General features: G+C 40.4%; 1 protein-coding gene across 2 annotated transcripts in view; it reads left to right on the plus strand.

Annotated features, from left to right (window-relative positions):
• tln1 (talin 1) overlaps positions 1-20,216 on the plus strand; it is a 60,655-nt gene that overhangs the window by 35,108 nt on the left and 5,331 nt on the right. For both annotated transcript variants that reach the window (XM_006797313.3, XM_006797314.3), the window contains exons 24-55: positions 470-583; positions 1,344-1,478; positions 1,841-1,969; positions 2,123-2,225; positions 3,582-3,790; positions 3,915-4,034; positions 4,447-4,644; positions 4,885-5,024; positions 5,128-5,221; positions 5,440-5,529; positions 6,151-6,273; positions 7,196-7,339; positions 7,438-7,599; positions 8,133-8,273; positions 8,409-8,590; positions 9,244-9,376; positions 9,873-9,974; positions 10,123-10,293; positions 10,419-10,667; positions 11,660-11,779; positions 11,872-12,018; positions 12,199-12,365; positions 12,735-12,918; positions 13,437-13,562; positions 15,374-15,490; positions 15,859-16,044; positions 16,307-16,414; positions 18,291-18,396; positions 18,801-18,925; positions 19,349-19,474; positions 19,631-19,693; positions 19,775-19,957. In XM_006797313.3, the coding sequence (XP_006797376.1) occupies positions 470-583; positions 1,344-1,478; positions 1,841-1,969; positions 2,123-2,225; positions 3,582-3,790; positions 3,915-4,034; positions 4,447-4,644; positions 4,885-5,024; positions 5,128-5,221; positions 5,440-5,529; positions 6,151-6,273; positions 7,196-7,339; positions 7,438-7,599; positions 8,133-8,273; positions 8,409-8,590; positions 9,244-9,376; positions 9,873-9,974; positions 10,123-10,293; positions 10,419-10,667; positions 11,660-11,779; positions 11,872-12,018; positions 12,199-12,365; positions 12,735-12,918; positions 13,437-13,562; positions 15,374-15,490; positions 15,859-16,044; positions 16,307-16,414; positions 18,291-18,396; positions 18,801-18,925; positions 19,349-19,474; positions 19,631-19,693; positions 19,775-19,957 (4,497 nt within the window). The remainder of the gene's footprint in view (positions 1-469; positions 584-1,343; positions 1,479-1,840; positions 1,970-2,122; positions 2,226-3,581; positions 3,791-3,914; positions 4,035-4,446; positions 4,645-4,884; positions 5,025-5,127; positions 5,222-5,439; positions 5,530-6,150; positions 6,274-7,195; positions 7,340-7,437; positions 7,600-8,132; positions 8,274-8,408; positions 8,591-9,243; positions 9,377-9,872; positions 9,975-10,122; positions 10,294-10,418; positions 10,668-11,659; positions 11,780-11,871; positions 12,019-12,198; positions 12,366-12,734; positions 12,919-13,436; positions 13,563-15,373; positions 15,491-15,858; positions 16,045-16,306; positions 16,415-18,290; positions 18,397-18,800; positions 18,926-19,348; positions 19,475-19,630; positions 19,694-19,774; positions 19,958-20,216) is intronic.

Consider the following 20,216-nt stretch of genomic DNA (forward strand, 5'->3'; position numbering starts at 1 on the left):
AATCAGACGATCCACGCCAGGTATGATGACTAGAACCTTTTAAAGGAGGGACAGACTGGATGGTAAATGGTCTGATTCTTATATAGCGCTTTTCTACTCTCCCGGAGTACTCAAAGCGCTCTATACAACACGCCACATTCACCCAATCACACCCATTCTCACAAGCACTTTATCTATACGTAGTGCTTTTTCTAACTACATTCACGCTCCGATGGACGCATCGGAGAGCAAGAGTTAGTATCTTGCCCAAGGATACTTGGCATGCCGACTGGAGGAGCCTGGGATCGAACCTCCAACCTTCCGATCAGTAGGTGACCTGCTCTACCTCCTGAGCTACAGCCACCCTGGAGTGTACAGAGGTTTCTAAACCCTTCAAACTGAAGGATCTGAATGAGACTGTCCACCTTAGCAAAGTTATGCTTGTTGTGTTAAGATGTTTTTAAAAACTGTATTGTGTGTGTGTCTCCAGGCTGTCGCAGAGCAGATCCCTCAGCTGGTTCAGGGAGTCAGAGGCAGCCAGTCTCAGCCTGACAGCCCAAGTGCACAGCTGGCTCTCATTAGTGCCAGCCAGAACTTCCTGCAGGTGACTGTCACACCACCAACTTCACTGAGTGACAGCAGACTAACACAACAACAGAAGAGTATAGCTATGTAACTGTGTTACAGTCATAATAAACAGCCACAAACAGATTGTGGCCTCATTGTTTTGAGCAACAAATCTTAAAACACAGACAGAGTAACACTGTTGTCTGTCACTGGGTTAGAAATCTTTTCTGATGATTTTACTTCAACCTGGGAATTTTCTGTGTCACAACTGTGTCTTTTTTAGGTAGCTAAATCACTGATAACTTATGCCATGCATGTAACCTGGTTGCATCTTTCAGTTTAACCTTTTTTGTTATTTCTTGCCTCTTTGGAACTAAAGGAGACCACCCAAACACATGAGATATCATTGGAAAGTCAAGATGTTGTCTATTGAACACATTTAGTAGTAACTTAGTAGGGTAGCTCAAATAAGTCAAAAGATATAGACCAAAAACAAATTTCCATTATAGAGGACATAAATTAATAGGCTGGGTCTCAGTAGGTTAGGGGGAGATGAAAAAGAATAGTCAGAAATCTGAAAACAATATAGCTTGGCACTGTCTATATTTTCATTGAGTTTTTTTTTATTGTTTATATGTTTATTTACACCGTTATTAACTAGAGATAAGAATGAGGAGATGTAAACGCACCTCTAGCAAAAGTTTTAGGAAAAGCAAACACTTTATAGTCCATTTCTTTTTTAGAATGAATTGCTTTAAATCAAAACCAATTCAACATGTCTCTCTTCCCTCTACCAGCCTGGTGCTAAGATGGTTACAGCCTCCAAAGCTGCTGTTCCCACCATCAGTGACCAGGCTTCAGCTATGCAGCTCAGCCAGTGTGCTAAAAACCTGGCCAGTGCCTTGGCAGAGCTCCGCACTGCCTCACAAAAGGTAGTACTAATTATATATATTCATCAGTTTGATCCTGAGAAAGATTTCAGCGTTCATTGTACTGTGCTAGCTGGAGTCAGCAAAGTGAGTGAAAGAGCTAAGAAACACTCATGCATGTTTGAACTTTTGTGAAATGATATCATACAGGAATGATCTAATTCTCTAGATTTTTTTATACTGTTTTAGATTAAGAAATACATGAATTTCCAGATTTCTAACAGATGACCTATTTTTTGGTCAATGAATCAAGTGAAGCAATTATGGTGTAGACATTTTTTCTGATTTTTTTGACTGATATCTAATTCACGCAAGATATAACTATGTTTTATTTAACTAATCACAGATATTTTTGTGTATCTTAGGCTCAGGAAGCTTGTGGACCACTGGAAATAGACAATGCTCTGTCAACGGTGAGAGATTTGGAAAAGGAGATCCAAGAGGCCAAGGCATCAGCAGAAGAAGGCAAACTTAAACCACTACCAGGAGAGACGGTAAGGCACACTGAAATAGCTTTGGTTCACTGGACAACACCATGAACGAAGCATAAACATAAAAATTTTTAATAATAATAATTGGTGAGTTATTTTCAAAAGGTAGGAATGGTTGATAATGTTTCTTTCCATGTCTTTTGCTGTGTTGTTCAGCTTGAGAAATGCTCCCAGGATCTGGGTAACAGCACCAAGGCTGTGAGCTCAGCCATAGCCCAGCTGCTGAGTGAAGCCACCCAGGGAAATGAGAACTACACTGGTGAGTTTAACATAACCAGAATGATAGAAACATACCATAATGTCAGCTATTAAGTATATTTTTTGTTCAAGAGGAAAAATAGTATAATAAAGCTTTACTTGCAATGAGATGTGACAGGATGAAACGGCAATACGAGTCTGTCACTTTAAAAATGGGGTTGTTTCTGATCCCAGTCAAATGTTTATAGTAGGGCCTTTACCTTACAGCAGCGGTCCCCAATCCCGGTACCGGTCCGTGAGTCGTTTGGTACCAGGCCGTGAGAGTTGAGGCTCAGGTGTGAAATGTATAGATTTCAGGGTTTTTATCGGTTTTCAGCGTTATTTTGTTATCCTTTTTATATTTTCACGTGTGTTATGAATAAATCTTCTTTTCTTTCGGTACCAGTACTAGTTTTATTTTGTTGAATTTATCCGCGACACCTTAAAAGCCGGTCCGTGAAAATATTGTCGGGCATAAACCGGTCCGTGGCGCAAAAAAGGTTGGGGACCGCTGCCTTACAGTATAAAGCACATGTGGCATCTTTTGTTGTGATTTGGTGTTGAGTGATATACCATTCTTAGGGCATAGGCTTTAGTTTGGTGTCATCCCATGCTTTGCCGCTATAACAGCTTCAACTGTTCTGGGAAACCAAATCACAACAGCAGTCACCTCAAGCCACTTTATATTGTATGGTAGACCCTACAATAACACATACTATGAGCAAGCACTTTGGCAACAGTGGGAAGGAAAAACTCTCCTTTAAAAGGAAGAAACCTCCAACAGAGCCAGGCTCAGGGAGGGGCGGCCATCTGCTGCGACCGGTTTGGGTGAGAGAAGGAAGACAGGATAAAAGACATGCTGTGGAAGAGAGACAGAGATTAATAACAGATATGATTCAATACAGAGAGGTCTATTAACACATAGTGAGTGAGAAAGGTGACTGAAGAAGAAATAGTCAATGCATCGTGGGAATCTCCCAGCAGCCTACACCTGTTGCAGCATAACTAAAGGAGGATTCAGGCTCAACTAATCCAGCCCTAACTATATGCTTTAGCAAAAAGGAAAGTTTTAAGCCTAATCTTAAAAGTAGAGATAGTGTCTGTCTCCCGAATCCAAACTGGAAGCTGGTTCCACAGAAGAGGGGCCTGAAAACTGAAGGCTCTCCCTCCCATTCTACTTTTAAATACTCCAGGAACAACAAGTATGCCTGCAGTGCGAGAGCGAAGTGCTATAAGGATATTAAGATAAGATGGGGCCTGATTATTCAAGACTTGAATAATGTGAGGAGCAGGATTTTGAATTCAAAATAAGACTGTAAATTTTGTATTATGTCTTTCTACGCACCAAAGTTTCTCTCCTCTGTCCTGTTGGATCCAGGTATGGCAGCCAGAGATGTCGCTCAGGCTCTAAAGTCACTAGCTTCGGCTGCCAGAGGAGTTGCTGCTACCACAGATGACTCAGCAGCACGTAGTGCCATACTGGACTGTGCTGGGGATGTCATGGACAAGTCATCCAACCTTATTGAAGAGACCAAGAGGGCCATTGCTAAACCAGGAGATGCAGAGAGTCAGCAGAGATTGGCCCAGGTTAGAGCCAGACTGAGAGATTACAAATGCTTTTGTTTGGTACCTACAGTAGTTTATTTCTGAATGTTTATATGTCTTTCATATAATAATGACAATCATCATGTGCATGTGTTTCTGTGTGAAGGTGGCTAAGGCGGTTTCCCAGGCCTTGAACAGATGTGTGAATTGCCTTCCTGGCCAGAGGGATGTAGACAATGCCATCCGCACTGTGGGCGAAGCTAGCAAGTCTCTCCTGGCTGATTCTGTTAGTACAAAATTAACAGTTTTTAATAAATGTAGATTGTAGTTACTGATAAAAAGATCTCAGGTGAATAGTATTTCACCCTGAAGCTATTCTATTATTCAATCAAGTTCTATCACCTACTGTTTTTCATAATTTTCCTGATCTCTCTTTTTTCTCTTCTTTTTTTTTTTTTTTACCTGTGAAACACAGTTGCACAGCAAAACTAGTCTTTCTTCTCCAAAATTGTACATATCAGGAACCCTGGAAGACAGTCTTTGGAGACAAGTTAATTGTGGATGCTTGAGGATGAAAACATAATTTATGAGTCAGGCCTAGTTGCTTACAGTTATAACCAAAGTTATAACCAGTTGTAGCCAATATTCTTTTCAATATTGCTACTTGCAGTATTAGAATTTTTTTCTTCCCAACATAGTTCCCGTCTAGTGGAAAGAGCTTCCAGGAGGTTCAAGCTCATCTCAACGAGGTTGCAGCTGGTCTAAATCAATCAGCCAATGAAGTGGTCCAGTCATCCAGAGGAACTACCCAGGACCTGGCCAGGGCCACTAGCAAATTTGGACAGGAATTTAGCAACTTCCTAGAGGCTGGTGTTGACATGGCTGGAACATCTCAGGTCAGTTTGAATGAGTTACCACCAGGCAAACTGTGGTCCAATTTTTTAAACATGTATTTATGAGTTTTATATTGTCAAAAATGTACTGCCCTTTGTATCGTTGTGGTGTACCACACAAAGAGCAGACACAGGTTAATATTCCAAGAAGCTGGGTCATCATGACACATGATTTAGGTGAAAAAATATTAACTGCAAAAGCCGTAGAGTTTTAGTGTCTTCACACTTCTTCCTTTCCTCTAGTCTAAGGAGGACCAGACCCAGGTGGTGTCTAACCTGAAGACAATCTCAATGTCATCAAGCAAGCTGCTTTTAGCAGCTAAAGCTCTTTCCACTGATCCTAGCTCCCCCAACCTCAAGAACCAGCTGGCAGCAGCTGCCCGGTAAACCCCCCCCACAAAAAAATCCCCAGACCAAAATAAAAAAAATCAATTTTCTGCAGCTTTGGTTTTAACCACTTATCTGTCTTATCATTTGTCTTTGCAGGGCTGTTACAGACACTATTAACCAGCTCATCACCATGTGCACTCAGCAGGCTCCAGGTCAGAAGGAGTGTGATAATGCTCTCAGAGAGCTTGAGGTAACAGCCACCATCAAACAGTTTCTCTTTTTCATCTTTTCTTTAGCTTCCCATGTCCCAGATGCATCATAAAAATCTCTAAAAATATTTAATAATAATAATAAAGAAAACCATAAACAATCAATACATTTCAGTCATATAGAGGTTGTGTGACACTCAGCTGAGTTGTACAGTTTAACAGTGTGAGTTTGTCAGGAATGTATGCTGTTTGTGTGCAGTCAGTGAAGGGGATGCTGGAGAACCCGACAGAAGCAATCAGTGAGCTGTCATACTTTGACTGCATTGACAGTGTCATGGAGAACTCCAAGGTACTGTAGATTACACATCCTTAATGCCTTTCTTTTATGGTTTTAGTTCTATTTTTTTAGGATTTTCAACATTGGGAGTTCCTGTCTAATTTGGACATGGTAATTGACTGGAAACAGTCAATTACTGTTACGGGCTGTTTCTCCCACAGAAAAAAAGAGGACGTGATTCTATCAGATCACATATTCTTGGTCTTATTGCATCAGTTTAGACAATGTCATCAGAATCAGAATGCTTTATTAATCCCTAAGGAAATTATGTACATGTACATTATGCCTATGAAAGTGTCATGTTTTTTGTTTTGTTTTTTGCTGTGAGCTCCATCGGTTAGAGAGTAACTAAAAGCAAATTTCTTGGTAATGATATAAGATGAAATAAACAACATAATGAGCCAAAGCAAACATGTGATACAAGTTTTAATTTCTTCTTGTTTTTCGACACCTTAAACTATTTAAGTATTTAAGCAATTTGTTTCGTCGGCAACAAAGTACAAAGCTTTGATGTAGACTATAATGTTATGGTTCAGTCAGTGCTTTGTCAGTGCTTTTGCTTTACTCAATATCATCATTAAATGTGTGATGCTCCACTCTTTGATTTCTGATTCTCTTGTTATTTGTCAATAGGTCCTCGGTGAGTCCATGGCTGGTATTTCTCATAATGCCAAAAACTCCAACCTGCCAGAGTTTGGTGACTCAGTCAGTACTGGCTCCAGAGCTCTTTGTGGTCTCACTGAAGCAGCTGCACAGGTAAAATCCATACTGTAGATTACTGTATTATTGCCTTAAGACAGCAGCTCAGAGGCAAGTAAAGTATGCTGGTAACATGTCTATTTTGGCTTGCTACACACTAGAAGTATTTACATACTGCTGACTGCGGTCGTGAGGTCTCAGAATCTGCTCTTTGAGCAAAAGAATGACAAGACCACGGAACCGAAGGTTAATAACATCATGGAGAAACTCGCGGTTCTCCAACGGTAGATTGAGAGACCAGTGTCGGAGTGTTAAAGAACAGCTTGAAATTCTCATGAGTTGTTGCAAAAGAAAAATTACCATCATAATCCGGCTACCCCTTCGGCGCCACCTATGGGCTCAAGGCTGGAGCCGAACAAAAACTCCCTGATAACGACTGTGTTGAGTCTGTTCCTTCCCATTCCCTACAAGGCCACCTGGGTTGGCTGGAAGACTGTTTACTTAGCCTGGCAGGGCGAAGGACACTGTCTCAGCTGAACTATGGACACGCACACACATACATATACTGATAGTGACGCATCACCCTCCCTACCCTGGATCCAACGCCACCTCCAACACTTACCTCCCCTCTGATGTGGACATCGGGTCAGATGGAGGCGCAGTCGAAGATTGCAGCGGTCCCAGATCAGATGTACACACCGGAACACTTTCCCATGTTGCTCGTCTGTGTTTATTGTGCTATGGTGTGTTGATTTCTGTGCATTCCTGTATTATCCTTCTGTGTTACACATTTTGATGTTTTTTTTTTTCGCTACCTAGCCTGACCTGTCTCCCCAATGTGATGTTTGTGTATTGTATGTACGGTCGGCAAGGTCTGTCATTTCGGTTGTGGGCAAAAGACCTGCAACTGACAAATAAAGGCTATCTCATCTCATCATCATCTCATACAATGAACTTATAGGTGATTTTATGTCTCTAGGCTGCCTATTTACTGGGTGTATCAGACCCCAACAGCACAGCAGGTCAGAAGGGCCTGGTAGACCCTGCTCAGTTTGCACGAGCTAATCAGTCTATTCAGATGGCCTGTCAGAACCTGGTGGACCCAGCTTGTACTCAATCCCAGGTAAATGCTTGCCTCACTGCAAGTAATTGTCAGTTTTATCGGATTTCTTTGACTGATTATTGAGTCTGAATGTGATGACCATTACTCTCCCCATGCAGGTGCTCTCCGCAGCAACCATAGTGGCCAAGCACACCTCTGCGCTCTGTAATGCCTGCAGATTGGCCTCCTCTAAAACTCCTAACCCTATTGCCAAGAGGCAGTTTGTCCAGTCAGCCAAAGAAGTGGCCAACACCACTGCCAACTTGGTCAAATCCATAAAGGTTTGTAATAAAAGCCATTTCAAACACACATCAGTGTCATTCATACACACACACCCACAGCTTGAGTAAAAAGGTTAATTATGATGTAGTGACAAGTATTAATTTACAAACTGAACTACAGTTAATTATATTTAACTATCATTTAAGAATAGGATTTTCAAAAAATGTAAGAAAAGTAATAAAAACATGTAAGAAATGTCTTTACTTTTAGTTCTTGTCAAACTTGTCAGACATATTAGGGTTGTCGAACATATGTTAACTGAGACATGTCTTCTGGCCTTTAATCCAGTATATATCTGAAAGTGTGTAAAAATGGAACAGTCAAATTCACGTTTTCTATAATAAAAGAAAACTAATAAAACTCATAAAAAAGGATTAAACAAGAGCTCATTAGCTCACTTTTGACAGCTGTATTATTTAAACCTCTTCTTCCTTGCTACATTACACCTCTCTGGGAGGTAAACAGCTAGTGTTCTAGAACTAAATAGTGGTGAAAAATCCTTATGGAAGTCATGTCTGTGTCCCCTGCATAGGCTTTGGATGGAGCCTTTAACCAGGCGAACAGAGAAAAGTGTAAAGCTGCCACTGGCCCTCTAATAGAAGCTGTGGACAACCTGACTGCTTTTGCCTCCAATCCTGAATTCGCCAGCATTCCTGCTCAGATCAGCCCTGAGGTATTTCCAAGAGCTGCCATTACAGCATTGCTACGACACTAATGTGCCCTGTCATATCATTACAAGTTACAGAATCTAACATCAGGAGATTTTCATATTCTCAGATAGATCCTTATTTGTTATTCTTTGGTTCAGGGTCTTGCAGCTATGGAGCCCATTGTGGCAGCAGCTAAGACAATGCTGGAAAGCTCCACTGGCCTGATCCAGACTGCCCGTTCTTTGGCTGTCAACCCCAAAGACCCGCCCAAGTGGTCCGTGCTTGCTGGACACTCCAGAACTGTGTCTGACTCCATCAAGAAACTCATCACCAACATGAGGTAGACTCTGCTCTGCACACTGGCCTCTTCCACTACTACTACTGTCTGGGCTCCCTCTCAACCATCACACCTAGAAAACAGTGTAACAGTATATTATGTAAATGACCATGCATAATATAAATAATGCATAGATTTACACAATATTTTGTGTTATTTTGTAATGATCACAAAATTATTATTGGCCATTAAGTCTTGCATCATTTTTATGAGTAATGTGTTATTTAACCCAAACTTTGGAACAGTTTTGTATCAGACTTTTGAATGACATATATAACATATAAGGGGGGTTGTTTAGTTTATTATAATTATTATAATAATAACTGTATAGCACTTAACACAGAGTTAAAAAGTGCTTCACAGTTCAAATAAAAGCCACACAAACATACAGACACATAATCAGCTACACCGGCAGGCATTCACTCCAACATAGACACATACAGTCAAATAGTTGCAAACTATGGCCAAAAATGAAAGGGAAAAGATGAAGGGAACACTGACCTGGAATGAAAATTAAAATAATCTAAAAAGAAAACGAAAAAAAAAGCAGTCAAAATGTAAAAAACTATAAAAGTAAGAATTGGTTCTCTGCTTAGATTTAGTCAAGCAGGTTATAAGAGTGTGTAGTAATTACACCCTTCATCTCATGTGTGCAGAGAAAAAGCTCCTGGCCAGAGAGAATGTGATGATGCTATTGAAGCACTAAATGGCTGCATCCGTGAAGTTGATCAGGCCTCTCTGGCAGCCATAAGCCAGCACCTAACACCACGAGAGGACATCTCAATGGAGGTAAACATGCACACTCCACTATTAGTTTTTCACTGACTCTGTATGAATGCAGCAAGAAAATTGAATTGCTGTATCCTATACAAAATAAAAGCATTACACTCGATTGTTTGTTGTTTATTCTACGTTGAATATATATGTGTGTGTCTATATGTATCTAATTTCACCTACTAAACCCCTGAAAAATCATGGTATGGATGTTACAGCCCCCACAGAATATTTCTTCGTGCCAATCCCCTGAACAGCCTGTGCATTGGTCCATGCTAGTTAGAATGACCATTTTACAACAAGGAAAGTGAAAAGTTATTGTGAGGAAACACAAAAGTGTTTTGAGGGACAAACGGTTCAGGAAGCCACTGTGATGTAATGTAGTTCAGCATGCATTGTTCCTTGACCTGATGTGTAATAAGTCTGTTGGTAGACATAGTAAATGAAGCTGAATTTGGGGCTAATTTAAAGTATCTGAGTTTGACTGACAGTTAATATGTGTATGTTTTAGACTCTCCATGAGCAGATGGCTGCCTCAGTCCATGAGATTAGTAACTTGATTGATCCCGTGGCTGTAGCTGCTCGATCTGAGGCCTCCCAGTTGGGACACAAGGTAAACCTTAAGACAGCAACTTTTTACAGGCAACACAATTTGGATGATGTGATGGTCCAGCTACAGGCTGAAGTCTGGCATGTTCCTTTTATTTTGGAATCAGTTTTGTACTTAAATAAAATTATTTGTTGCCCACACATTTCAACAGGTCTCTCAGATGGCCAGTTACTTTGAGCCCCTGATCATGGGAGCCATTGGCACAGCATCCAAGATTCTCAATAGTCAACAACAGATGGCTGTTTTAGACCAAACCAAAACCCTGACTGAGTCGGCCCTGCAGATGCTCTACACTGCTAAGGAGGCTGGAGGCAATCCCAAGGTAATGAAAGTTGAAATATAATGTCTTCTGGATATGTGTACTTGATTGTACTCTATGTGATTAAGTACCACTGAACACACTGAGCATTTTTGCACTGCTCACACCAATGTGCTTCCTTTATCTAGGCAGCCCACATGCACGAGGCCTTGGAGGAGTCCGTGCAGATGATGAAAGAAGCAGTAGATGACTTGGGTGCCACACTGTCTGAAGCAGCCAGTGCAGCTGGTGCAGTAGGTGGTATGGTGGACTCCATCAATGATTCCATCAATAAAATGGAAGATACACCAGTGCAAGAACCTGAAGGCACCTTTGTGGACTACCAGACTACCATGGTTAAGACAGCCAAGGCCATCGCTGTGACTGTGCAAGAGATGGTAAAATATTATGATAATAATGCATGGGGGATAGTTTTTGGTTTGTTGTTAGTCATTAATTTTTCCATTTAAAAGTTGAGTTCAGTTAGAAATTCTAAATGAATAAAGCATGCTCCCTCTTAGTGAGGATTGAGCATGGAAAAGTACCATATTAGGAGACAGCTGTGGGATTTCGTGTTATTGCCACTAAACAGTTATGAATGGAATAAAACAAATCACACCACAAAGGCTGTCATATGCAAAAACAGCAAGAGTATCGATTGAACATTACTATTACTGCATCCTTTCAGTGGTTCAGGCTCTAAAATCTGGTAATTAGTATTTTGGCGGAACCTAAGCTGGGTACTCCTCCAGTTTTTACTCCTCAGCTGTAAAAGACTGATGGGGTATTGTCATCACACCACCGGGTAGGTGGGTGAGCAGCGTGGACACGCTGTAAATGCAAAAAACTAGAGAACAAGGTGATGTAGGAGTTTCAAAATGATAACACAGGTGGCTCTACTAAAAAATCCTGACACAAGTCAGGAAAACTAAATGGAACCAACAAAACTGGAACGCATAGGCTGTAAACAGAGGTCAGGCACACAGGTAACAAAGACACAGTACCACCCTAGGCGTAGGGTAGATTTACATGCAAGCCTTGGGACAACCTCACATTTCACCAATAGAATCAGACTTCTACCAGATAGATGTATGTTATTGAAAAATGTATCTTTTTTCTGCAACCGTAATATTATTTCTGTTACTTATCATTCTTTTCTTGCACTTTAATAGCATTCATTGTGATAAGGATATTATGAAGACAAAAACGCATACAAAGCCATGTGCAAACACACATAATTTCCACAAAAGCCTCTTGATTTCTTTATTATTGACACACTCATTAAATGATCGTATGAAACTCATATTAGTAAATTTGCATCAATACTTAATTCATGTTGACACATGTGTGGAACAAACTCGGTAACTAGCATCCTCTTATTTGTCTTCAGGTGACCAAGTCTAACACCAACCCAGATGACCTTGGAGGATTAGCTAACGAGCTGACCAATGAGTTTGGAAATCTTGCGAACGAAGCCAAATATGCAGCCGTTACTGCAGAGAATCATGAAGTAAATCAAACTAATGTGTCTAATGTGTGGAGTGTCTATACTTGGAAAGTGTCCTTTCCACAGTTTTCATGTTGTCATGTCTTTGTTTCCAGATTGGTTCTCATATTAAGAAGCAGGTGGGTGAGTTGGGTTTCACCTGCACAAGTCTGGTGACAAAAGCTGGAGCTCTTCAGTGCAGCCCTAATGACACCTTTACTAAGAAAGAGCTGATTGAAAGCGCACGGAAAGTCTCTGAGAAGGTCAGAACACAAGCTAACACATAACTTGTCTTTTGAATTCTTTTTTGGTCAGTTTGTCTTTATTAGATCAGCAGTGAAAAAAATTAGACATTTTCTCCTACTCTGAGCCTTCATGTGGTTTTTATTCTTAGTTTACCTTTCCATTTATAAAACTTATAAGACTTATTAATTTTCTTGCAGGTCTCCCATGTGTTAGCATCTCTGCAGGCAGGTAACCGTGGCACCCAGGCCTGCATCACTGCTGCCAGTGCAGTGTCTGGAATTATTGCAGACCTTGACACCACCATTATGTTTGCAACTGCTGGAACTTTGAACCGTGAAAATGCAGAAACCTTTGCTGACCACAGGTACTAATTAGAGACCCTCTGTAGGCTATATTACAGATGATTTGTTGATTTGACAAGTTGATTTGCAGTCTAGTGTCATGATATGATCAGGCTTTGTGAACATCAGCAATGCATTTTAAACATGCAAACATCTTATTCTGGCTTCAGAAACCAGCAAATTACCTTAGCCTTATTTTGAGAAAGTAAAAACTACACCTGGAGTAAGTAAGTAGTAGTGGAAGGAACTAGGGCCCTGTTCAAGGAATCATGTTTAGTGAAAATTCTCAATTTGTAAACCCCGGAATGATGGTTTCTGTACCAGAAAGAAAGATAAGGTCATTTTTGAGTCGAAGTCATATAATGTTCATCTTTGCTATGCTGTTTTTACAGGGAATGCATCCTAAAGACAGCCAAGGCTCTGGTGGAGGACACCAAGTTGCTGGTGGCTGGTGCTGGGGCCAGTCAGGAAAGGCTGGCCCAGGCGGCCCAGTCCTCAGTGTCCACCATTACCAAACTGGCAGATGTGGTAAAACTGGGGGCAGCCAGCTTGGGTTCCGAAGACCCAGAGACCCAGGTATGGATGCATTTTTGTCTGCTTCTATACTGGCAAATATGTATGTTTGCTTCTTATGAAAAGGTACAGTTCTTAGCAAATATATTAGACCACCTGCCATAAAAACAAGAAAAGTATTTTAGAAATCTGTCAAAAACTTGCTTAAAACTAAGGATTGTATTGTTATTCATTAGGAAAATAGTAAAGTGAATTTTTTTATGGCCAAATTTGAGCCAGCGTACTGACTTCTCTGAGAAGTCAGAAGTTAATCAAACATTTAACAACTAAAACTAATTTTGCTGTTTAGGAATACAAATAAATAGCTGTAATTTGGCTTCTTAATGAGAAAAAGGAATGTTTTTAAAGAGCTTGTGCATCCTAGTAGATGAACCATTATGGAAACAAAAATAATTATTGTAATTACCAATACTGTTAATTTAAGGCAGCTAGGGCATAAACCTTACATTGGGTGGTGATCAAATAATTTGTTAAGCACTGTATCAGATAACAATTTAAGCTCTGTGCCCTGCTGAGTACAGGTGGTGTTGATCAATGCAGTGAAAGATGTGGCCAAAGCCCTAGGAAACCTCATCAGCGCCACAAAGGCAGCTGCAGGCAAGCCTCACGATGACCCCAGCATGCTGCAGCTTAAAAATTCTGCTAAGGTAAGATACAAAACTAGCAATCAGTTCAAGTCAGTTTTATTTGCTGACACTTTACAACAGATAGATAGACACCTTGACTTTTACGTGGTTGTAATTTTTAACATTTGAACAATTTTTTAACAGCTTGAACATTTCATTTAGATGGTAAATGGCCTGCATTTGTATAGCGCTTTTCTAGTCCTTAAGGAACCCAAAGCGCTTTACACTGCATTCAGTCATTCATCCATTCACACACTGGCGATGGCAAGCTACATTGTAGCGCACTGACAGAGGCGAGGCTGCCGGACACAGGCGCCACCGCCTGACCACCACCAGCAAATATGGGCTTGCCCAAGGATATTTGGCATGCAGCCAGGAGGCAGCCTGGGATCGAACCACCGACCTTCTGATTAGTGATGATTAGCTCTGCCACCTGAGCTACAGCCACCCAAAGTGTACTTTATTGATCCCCGTCGGGAAATTCCTCTCTGCATTTAACCCATTCACTCAGTGAAGCAGTGGGCAGCCATTGGGCGCCCGGGGAGTAGTGTGTAGGGATGGTACCTTACTCAGGGGTACCTCAGAGTAGCTGTTCAGGAGAATCGAACCCCCGACCTTCCGATCATGGCCACCACTCTACCTACTGAGCTAACCCTGCCCTAATTAGCTGACCTATTTAGCTACCTCCTATACTTTACAAGAAGTAGTTACAAGGGCTTGACACCATTTGAAAAAATAAGGCAACTTGAAATTGCCTTATAATGTGCAGGTCTGTGGTATAAAGGCTACATGGCTACATTAAATCTGCTAAAAGTATACAAAAAATAGCTGATTCTGAAAGGATCTGGTGGGAAGCACTTAGCGATTTTACACTGAATGACCAAAAGTTTTTACAAATGTGCAGTTCTATCTGTGCTTTGACAGATTTGTAATGTTTTATTTTTCAGGAAATTATATTTATCATTGTCCACACATGAAATTATGGTGTAAAGCTACTGTTTCCCACATATTTATTGGCAAGCAAGTCATTGATTTTTTTTTTTACAATGTGAGAAAATATTCAAATGAACTAGAGTAATAGATGTTATATCTGAGTTTATGCTTCTAAGGACTTCAAAACATTCAGGATCTAAATACATGTCCAGATGCTGATATTGAACAGGTAGTGAAACACACATATACATTTTGTTTTGGTTTAAGTTTTATAAAAGCACACAAAAAAATAAAATTAATTCTAGATCCTGAAAAAACATGAACAAACTTTTAAAAACAATTTTATGTGTACATGCAGTTTTATTCTAATCTAATTGCATGGAACCAAGATTGGAAAATCGAAGTATTAAGAGAGGATTTGTAATTATGTTGCAGTGTAATTCTTACCAGTACAATGAATACACGCTTAAGATTAACACATAAATCTGTTCAGTTGTTAGGATTATTTAAAAAGAGCCTTCACCAAATCCAGAGCACTTTGTACTTGGTCTGTATCCAGAAAAAAAACAGCCCTTCATGACCTTTTTAAATGTCAAAAACCTAAAAGCAACATCTTCTGGATGAAAAAACCCAAAATGCTGTCCACTACAATAGAAAACAGACAGCATATGAAGAGAAGGAGAGACAAAAATATTTTCTAATATGTAACAAATATAATATATAAAATACTTTTTATTATATAGTGTATATATATTTAAATATTTCTGTTAAGTGCTACATATTTTAAAAATCAAATTAAAATATGCTAGTGACATCTAGTTTCAAAATAATGTATCAAATATTTAAGATATTTTCATCACTCTAATGTATTACCACATAATTTGACCTGACTCCTCTAGGTGATGGTGACCAATGTAACATCGCTCCTGAAGACTGTGAAGGCTGTGGAGGATGAAGCCACCAAGGGGACGAGAGCTTTGGAGGCCACTATTGAACACATCAAACAGGAATTGGCTGTGAGTGTGGGATAAATGTTTCTTTACAGTTTAAGCCAGTTGGAAATACCCTGCAAAGGATTCAGTTAAAACACAGGAGATTCCTCCACAGGGGCCATGGCCATTTCCTAACCCCTGTTTCACAAGCCAGTGAAAAGCTTTTAGAATAAGAACCCTCATCTGCATAATATTAATATCTCCCAGTTCAAAACTTTTCAGGCAACTGCCATCTCAAAGATTTCTTATGGCAGCAAGAAGAAAGTTTTGACTAAAGGCCTTGGTGTTACATAAAATAGCTTTTGGGACCACGTGTCCTGTACCTGTCATGAGGTAAGTAAATTAATGCACAAGGAAAACTCACTAACATTCAACCTGGTTTTATCACATAGGTCTTCAACAGTGCTGATCCTCCAGCAAAGACCACCACACCAGAAGAGTTCATCCGCATGACTAAAGGAATCACAATGGCAACAGCAAAGGCAGTGGCTGCTGGGAACTCTTGTCGTCAGGAAGACATCATTGCCACAGCTAACCTTAGCAGAAGGGCCATTGCTGAGATGCTGCACTCCTGCAAGGTACGACAGACCATGAACTACTAAATAGTGTTTGTTCATGGGCTGCCAAACAAAGTTCAATGTGCAGTAATTAATGAGGTCTCAGAGAATAGTTTGGTAGGTATTTTTGTCATAATGACAAAAAATATATACATACAACTTAGACACTATAATATTGGCATTTCCAATATTCAAATTACATGGGACTACTTATAATCACATTATAATCACACTTTCTGCCCTTGCTATCACTGACTGACTTTTCTTACTGTTTGCCTTGCAGCAAGCTGCCTACCACCCAGAGGTCAGCAAAGACGTGCAAATGAGAGCTCTGCGCTATGGCAAAGAATGTGCTTCTGGATATCTGGGATTGCTGGAGCATGTATTGGTGGTAAGATGATATGGAGAGCAGTGAATAACAGGAATTTTAAGCCTCTGTCATGACAGCATTTACACCACAATCACTAGTACCCTCAGCAAGGAGAAATGCATAACAAGCACCTTTTTCAGAAATTCATTCTGAAAGAATATAAAATTACAGTAAAAAACAAAAAATAGCAACGTCTAGACTAAAGATGAAATAACTAGTAGATCAGTGTTCCAACATCCAGAAGAAGCAACTGCTATCACAACTAGAGATTGATGAGGTACAAAACAAATTCTACAGCGAGAGGGAGCCAAGACATCAGGTCAGGGGGGAGATTTCATCATTCCAACCCTCCAATCTCGGAGAGAGTGCTAATGGATGAGGCACGAGAATGGCTAACTAACTAAATGAAGAGGTTTTATCATAAATTCAATGGGGATGAGGTGAACAGCACTAGAGACCAACTTCATGCCAATAACACAAGTATGGTATTTACTGAGGAGTTGCTCTGTCCCCACTGCTGTTCTGCATACGCCTAAACCCCCTGAATGAGATCATTCATGGGACTGGCTATGGATACCAACTACAGAATGGCGCAATCATGACTCATCTCTTCTACATGGATGACATGAAGCTGTATGCCAAAGTGAATGAGACATCGACTTACTGCTAGGATTTACAGCAATGACATTGGAATGTCATTCGGACTGGACAAGTGCAATTGGATGGTAACAAAGAGAAGGAATGTAGTCAGAACTAAGCGGATTGCACTACCAGAAGGAGACTTTTCAGACATTGAGGACAGCTGTACCTCAGGAGAGAAATCTTCTAATCGGAAGGTTCGTGCTTTGCTCCTCGGCTGCTGCAGTCTGCATGCCAAATATCCTTTGGCAAGACACTCTCTGGTGAATCCATGAATCCATCAAAGTAAATATGCGTGTGAATTTTGGATAGAAAGCATTTTCTCAGGAAAAAAAGAGAAAAACATACTTATATAAATGGATGTGAATGGGTAAATGAGGCAAGTTGTATAAAGCAATTTGAGTGCTCAGGTACAGTAGAAAAGAGCTATATAAAAACTAGTCCACAGCTTCAAATAGAACCTGGGTATCCCACAGGCAAATGGGAACCATGAAGAGGCCACTAGGAAAGCTGCAATCATCAAATACCTGCAAAGAGCAAGGCAAGCCCTGAGGAGTCAGCTGAAAAGGAAGAACAAAATCTGAGCAATCGACACCTATGCCGTGCTGGTTGTCAGATATCCTGCTGGAATTATAATATGCCCAAAGGAGTAGATAGAAGCCACTGACATCAAGACAAAACCCTCCATGCGTATAGGGTTTATCCCAAGTCCTGCAACCTGACACTGTACGCTAAGGGGAAGGAAGGAGGCTCATGACTTGAGTGTCAGAACCACTATCTAGGATGGCACAACATAGATCCCTGAGTATATCGGGAAGTTAGTCTAGTCTTGCTACACAACACAGTATAACTGGAAAAATGTAAACATACAGAAATAAAGTCACATCTTGAATTTGAATAAAGAGCACAGAATTGTAATTTTACACATTTTTTTGTTTTAATTTTATGCATGTTTTCATCTATCCGCACTGCTCTTATTGCCCCTGTACTTGATGTTCATCCAGATTTGTAGTTGAACTTTACTAAAAGGTGATATGATACAGGCTCATTACTGCCTTACTAGATAGTATCTGTAAAGCTTAGATATTTGACTCAAAGGAGAGTGACGTATGGTGCAATGTAATGTCATCTACTTTGATTATCTTAGCATTAGTTTAGTACAGGCTGGGATTTGATTAATTCAAGTACATGCAGTATAGGAACAACAGGTGAATGAAGCAAAGTAATAAAGTTTGTGACTTTCTTCCTTTATACACAGATCATCATGAAGCCATCTCATGATCTGAAGCAGCAGTTGGCCAGCTACTCCAAGCATGTGGCAGGCTCCGTCACTGAGCTTATCCAGGCTGCTGAGGCCATGAAAGGTATCTAAATCTTTGATCTTTAACAACTTTGCCTGAAGTTAAAGGATTAATATATAGCACTGTTTTTTTTCTACTGTTCTGTAAAGCGCTATACAAATCCAAGTTTTTAGTTGTCATTATTATTATTATTATTATCATCATCATTATTATTAGACACTAGATGGTATAAGATCAGGTAGTTTTGATTCAGTCACTGTCTGTGTCAATAGGGAGTGTCAAATAGGAAACCTGTGTGGCATCCTATAGCCTCAATTTGCTACATGCCACCTAGTAGGTAAACACTGCTACTAACTAGGTAAACCCCTTATTGCCCATAGGATTCTAGGTTGGGGTTGATGGAAGAGTTTAAAATGTGTTTTTGAGCACAGAGTGACAGTACTCTTTTTTTCCCCCGTGTCTTTTAGGCACAGAGTGGGTGGACCCTGAGGATCCCACTGTCATTGCAGAGAATGAACTGCTGGGAGCAGCAGCCGCTATTGAAGCTGCTGCCAAGAAACTGGAGCAGCTGAGGCCGAGGACTAAGCCCAAGGTCAGAGGGTTTTTTACAGAGCACAAGTATTCACACTGATCCTGTTAACCTCAACACCAGGTCACAGTCATTTTGTGTCTCACATCTCTTATGTGCTGACAACTACTCACAACACAGATAATGGCAGCACCACAAAGCTTATTCTTGACGCTCTTAATACTTTTCATACTTATTAATTTATTCTTCAAACCAATATTTCCTGTAGACAAGCCCTATTCATTTTTTGTCTGAATATTTTTGTCTCAGCCTCTTCTTATTTATTCTTGCTGTCTTACTATTTATATTTAATTCCTGCACAGCTGGCATGGGGAATCCATAGTTTCAGTGTGCATGTACAATGACAATAAAGAGCTAGTCTGTTCTATTCTACAGTTAATCATAGTGCAGCATTTTTCTTTACTAGTGGTTTGTTCTCTCAAACAGGAGGCCGATGAGAGCTTGAACTTTGAGGAGCAGATTCTGGAGGCAGCCAAGTCTATTGCAGCTGCCACCAGTGCTCTGGTAAAAGCTGCTTCAGCAGCACAGAGGGAGCTGGTGGCTCAAGGGAAGGTATGTGAGAACCAACAAAAGAACTGATATGTGCATTTAAACATAAGCGAAATCCCACAAATAAAGCTAATAATCATTTCTATCAAGGAGTTTAGTAACATTCATTCATAAATGTCATTATGATGTCCGTCAAAAATAATTATCCTGGATTTTCAGGTGGGGGCAATCCCAGCTAATGCCGTAGATGATGGACAGTGGTCTCAGGGGCTTATTTCAGCTGTAAGTCTCCTGTTATAATTTCGTAATTTTTTTTAAAGGTATTCCTAAAACATCTAACCACTGAGAACTTTGACTCCATAGGCTCGAATGGTCGCTGCAGCAACCAACAACCTGTGTGAGGCAGCAAACTCTGCAGTACAGGGACATGCCAGTGAGGAGAAGCTCATCTCATCAGCAAAGCAGGTGGCAGCCTCCACTGCTCAGCTGCTGGTAGCCTGCAAGGTCAAGGCTGACCAGGACTCACAGACCATGAAGAGGCTCCAGGTCAGCACTGCATGTTAATTTTTCTCAAGGCGCAAAAACACAGGAGAGCTACTATTACTTCTGTTACTGTGCCACTTTAAAAGGCCTTATTTGGCTAGATGATGAGGTCAAAGTCACAACTGTCAAGAAGAGACAGAGTGTGTGTAGCCAGCCCGATAAATGAACATAAACAACAGGACAAGGAAAGATCAGTTTCACATTTTGTTTGTTCTGCATGAAAAAAAAAACATTATTTATAACACACTTAACACAACTGGAG

This window comes from Neolamprologus brichardi, chromosome 7 (assembly GCF_056152115.1).
Source record: "Neolamprologus brichardi isolate AB-2024 chromosome 7, ASM5615211v1, whole genome shotgun sequence".
In the NCBI taxonomy this organism is placed as follows: Eukaryota; Metazoa; Chordata; class Actinopteri; order Cichliformes; family Cichlidae; genus Neolamprologus; species Neolamprologus brichardi.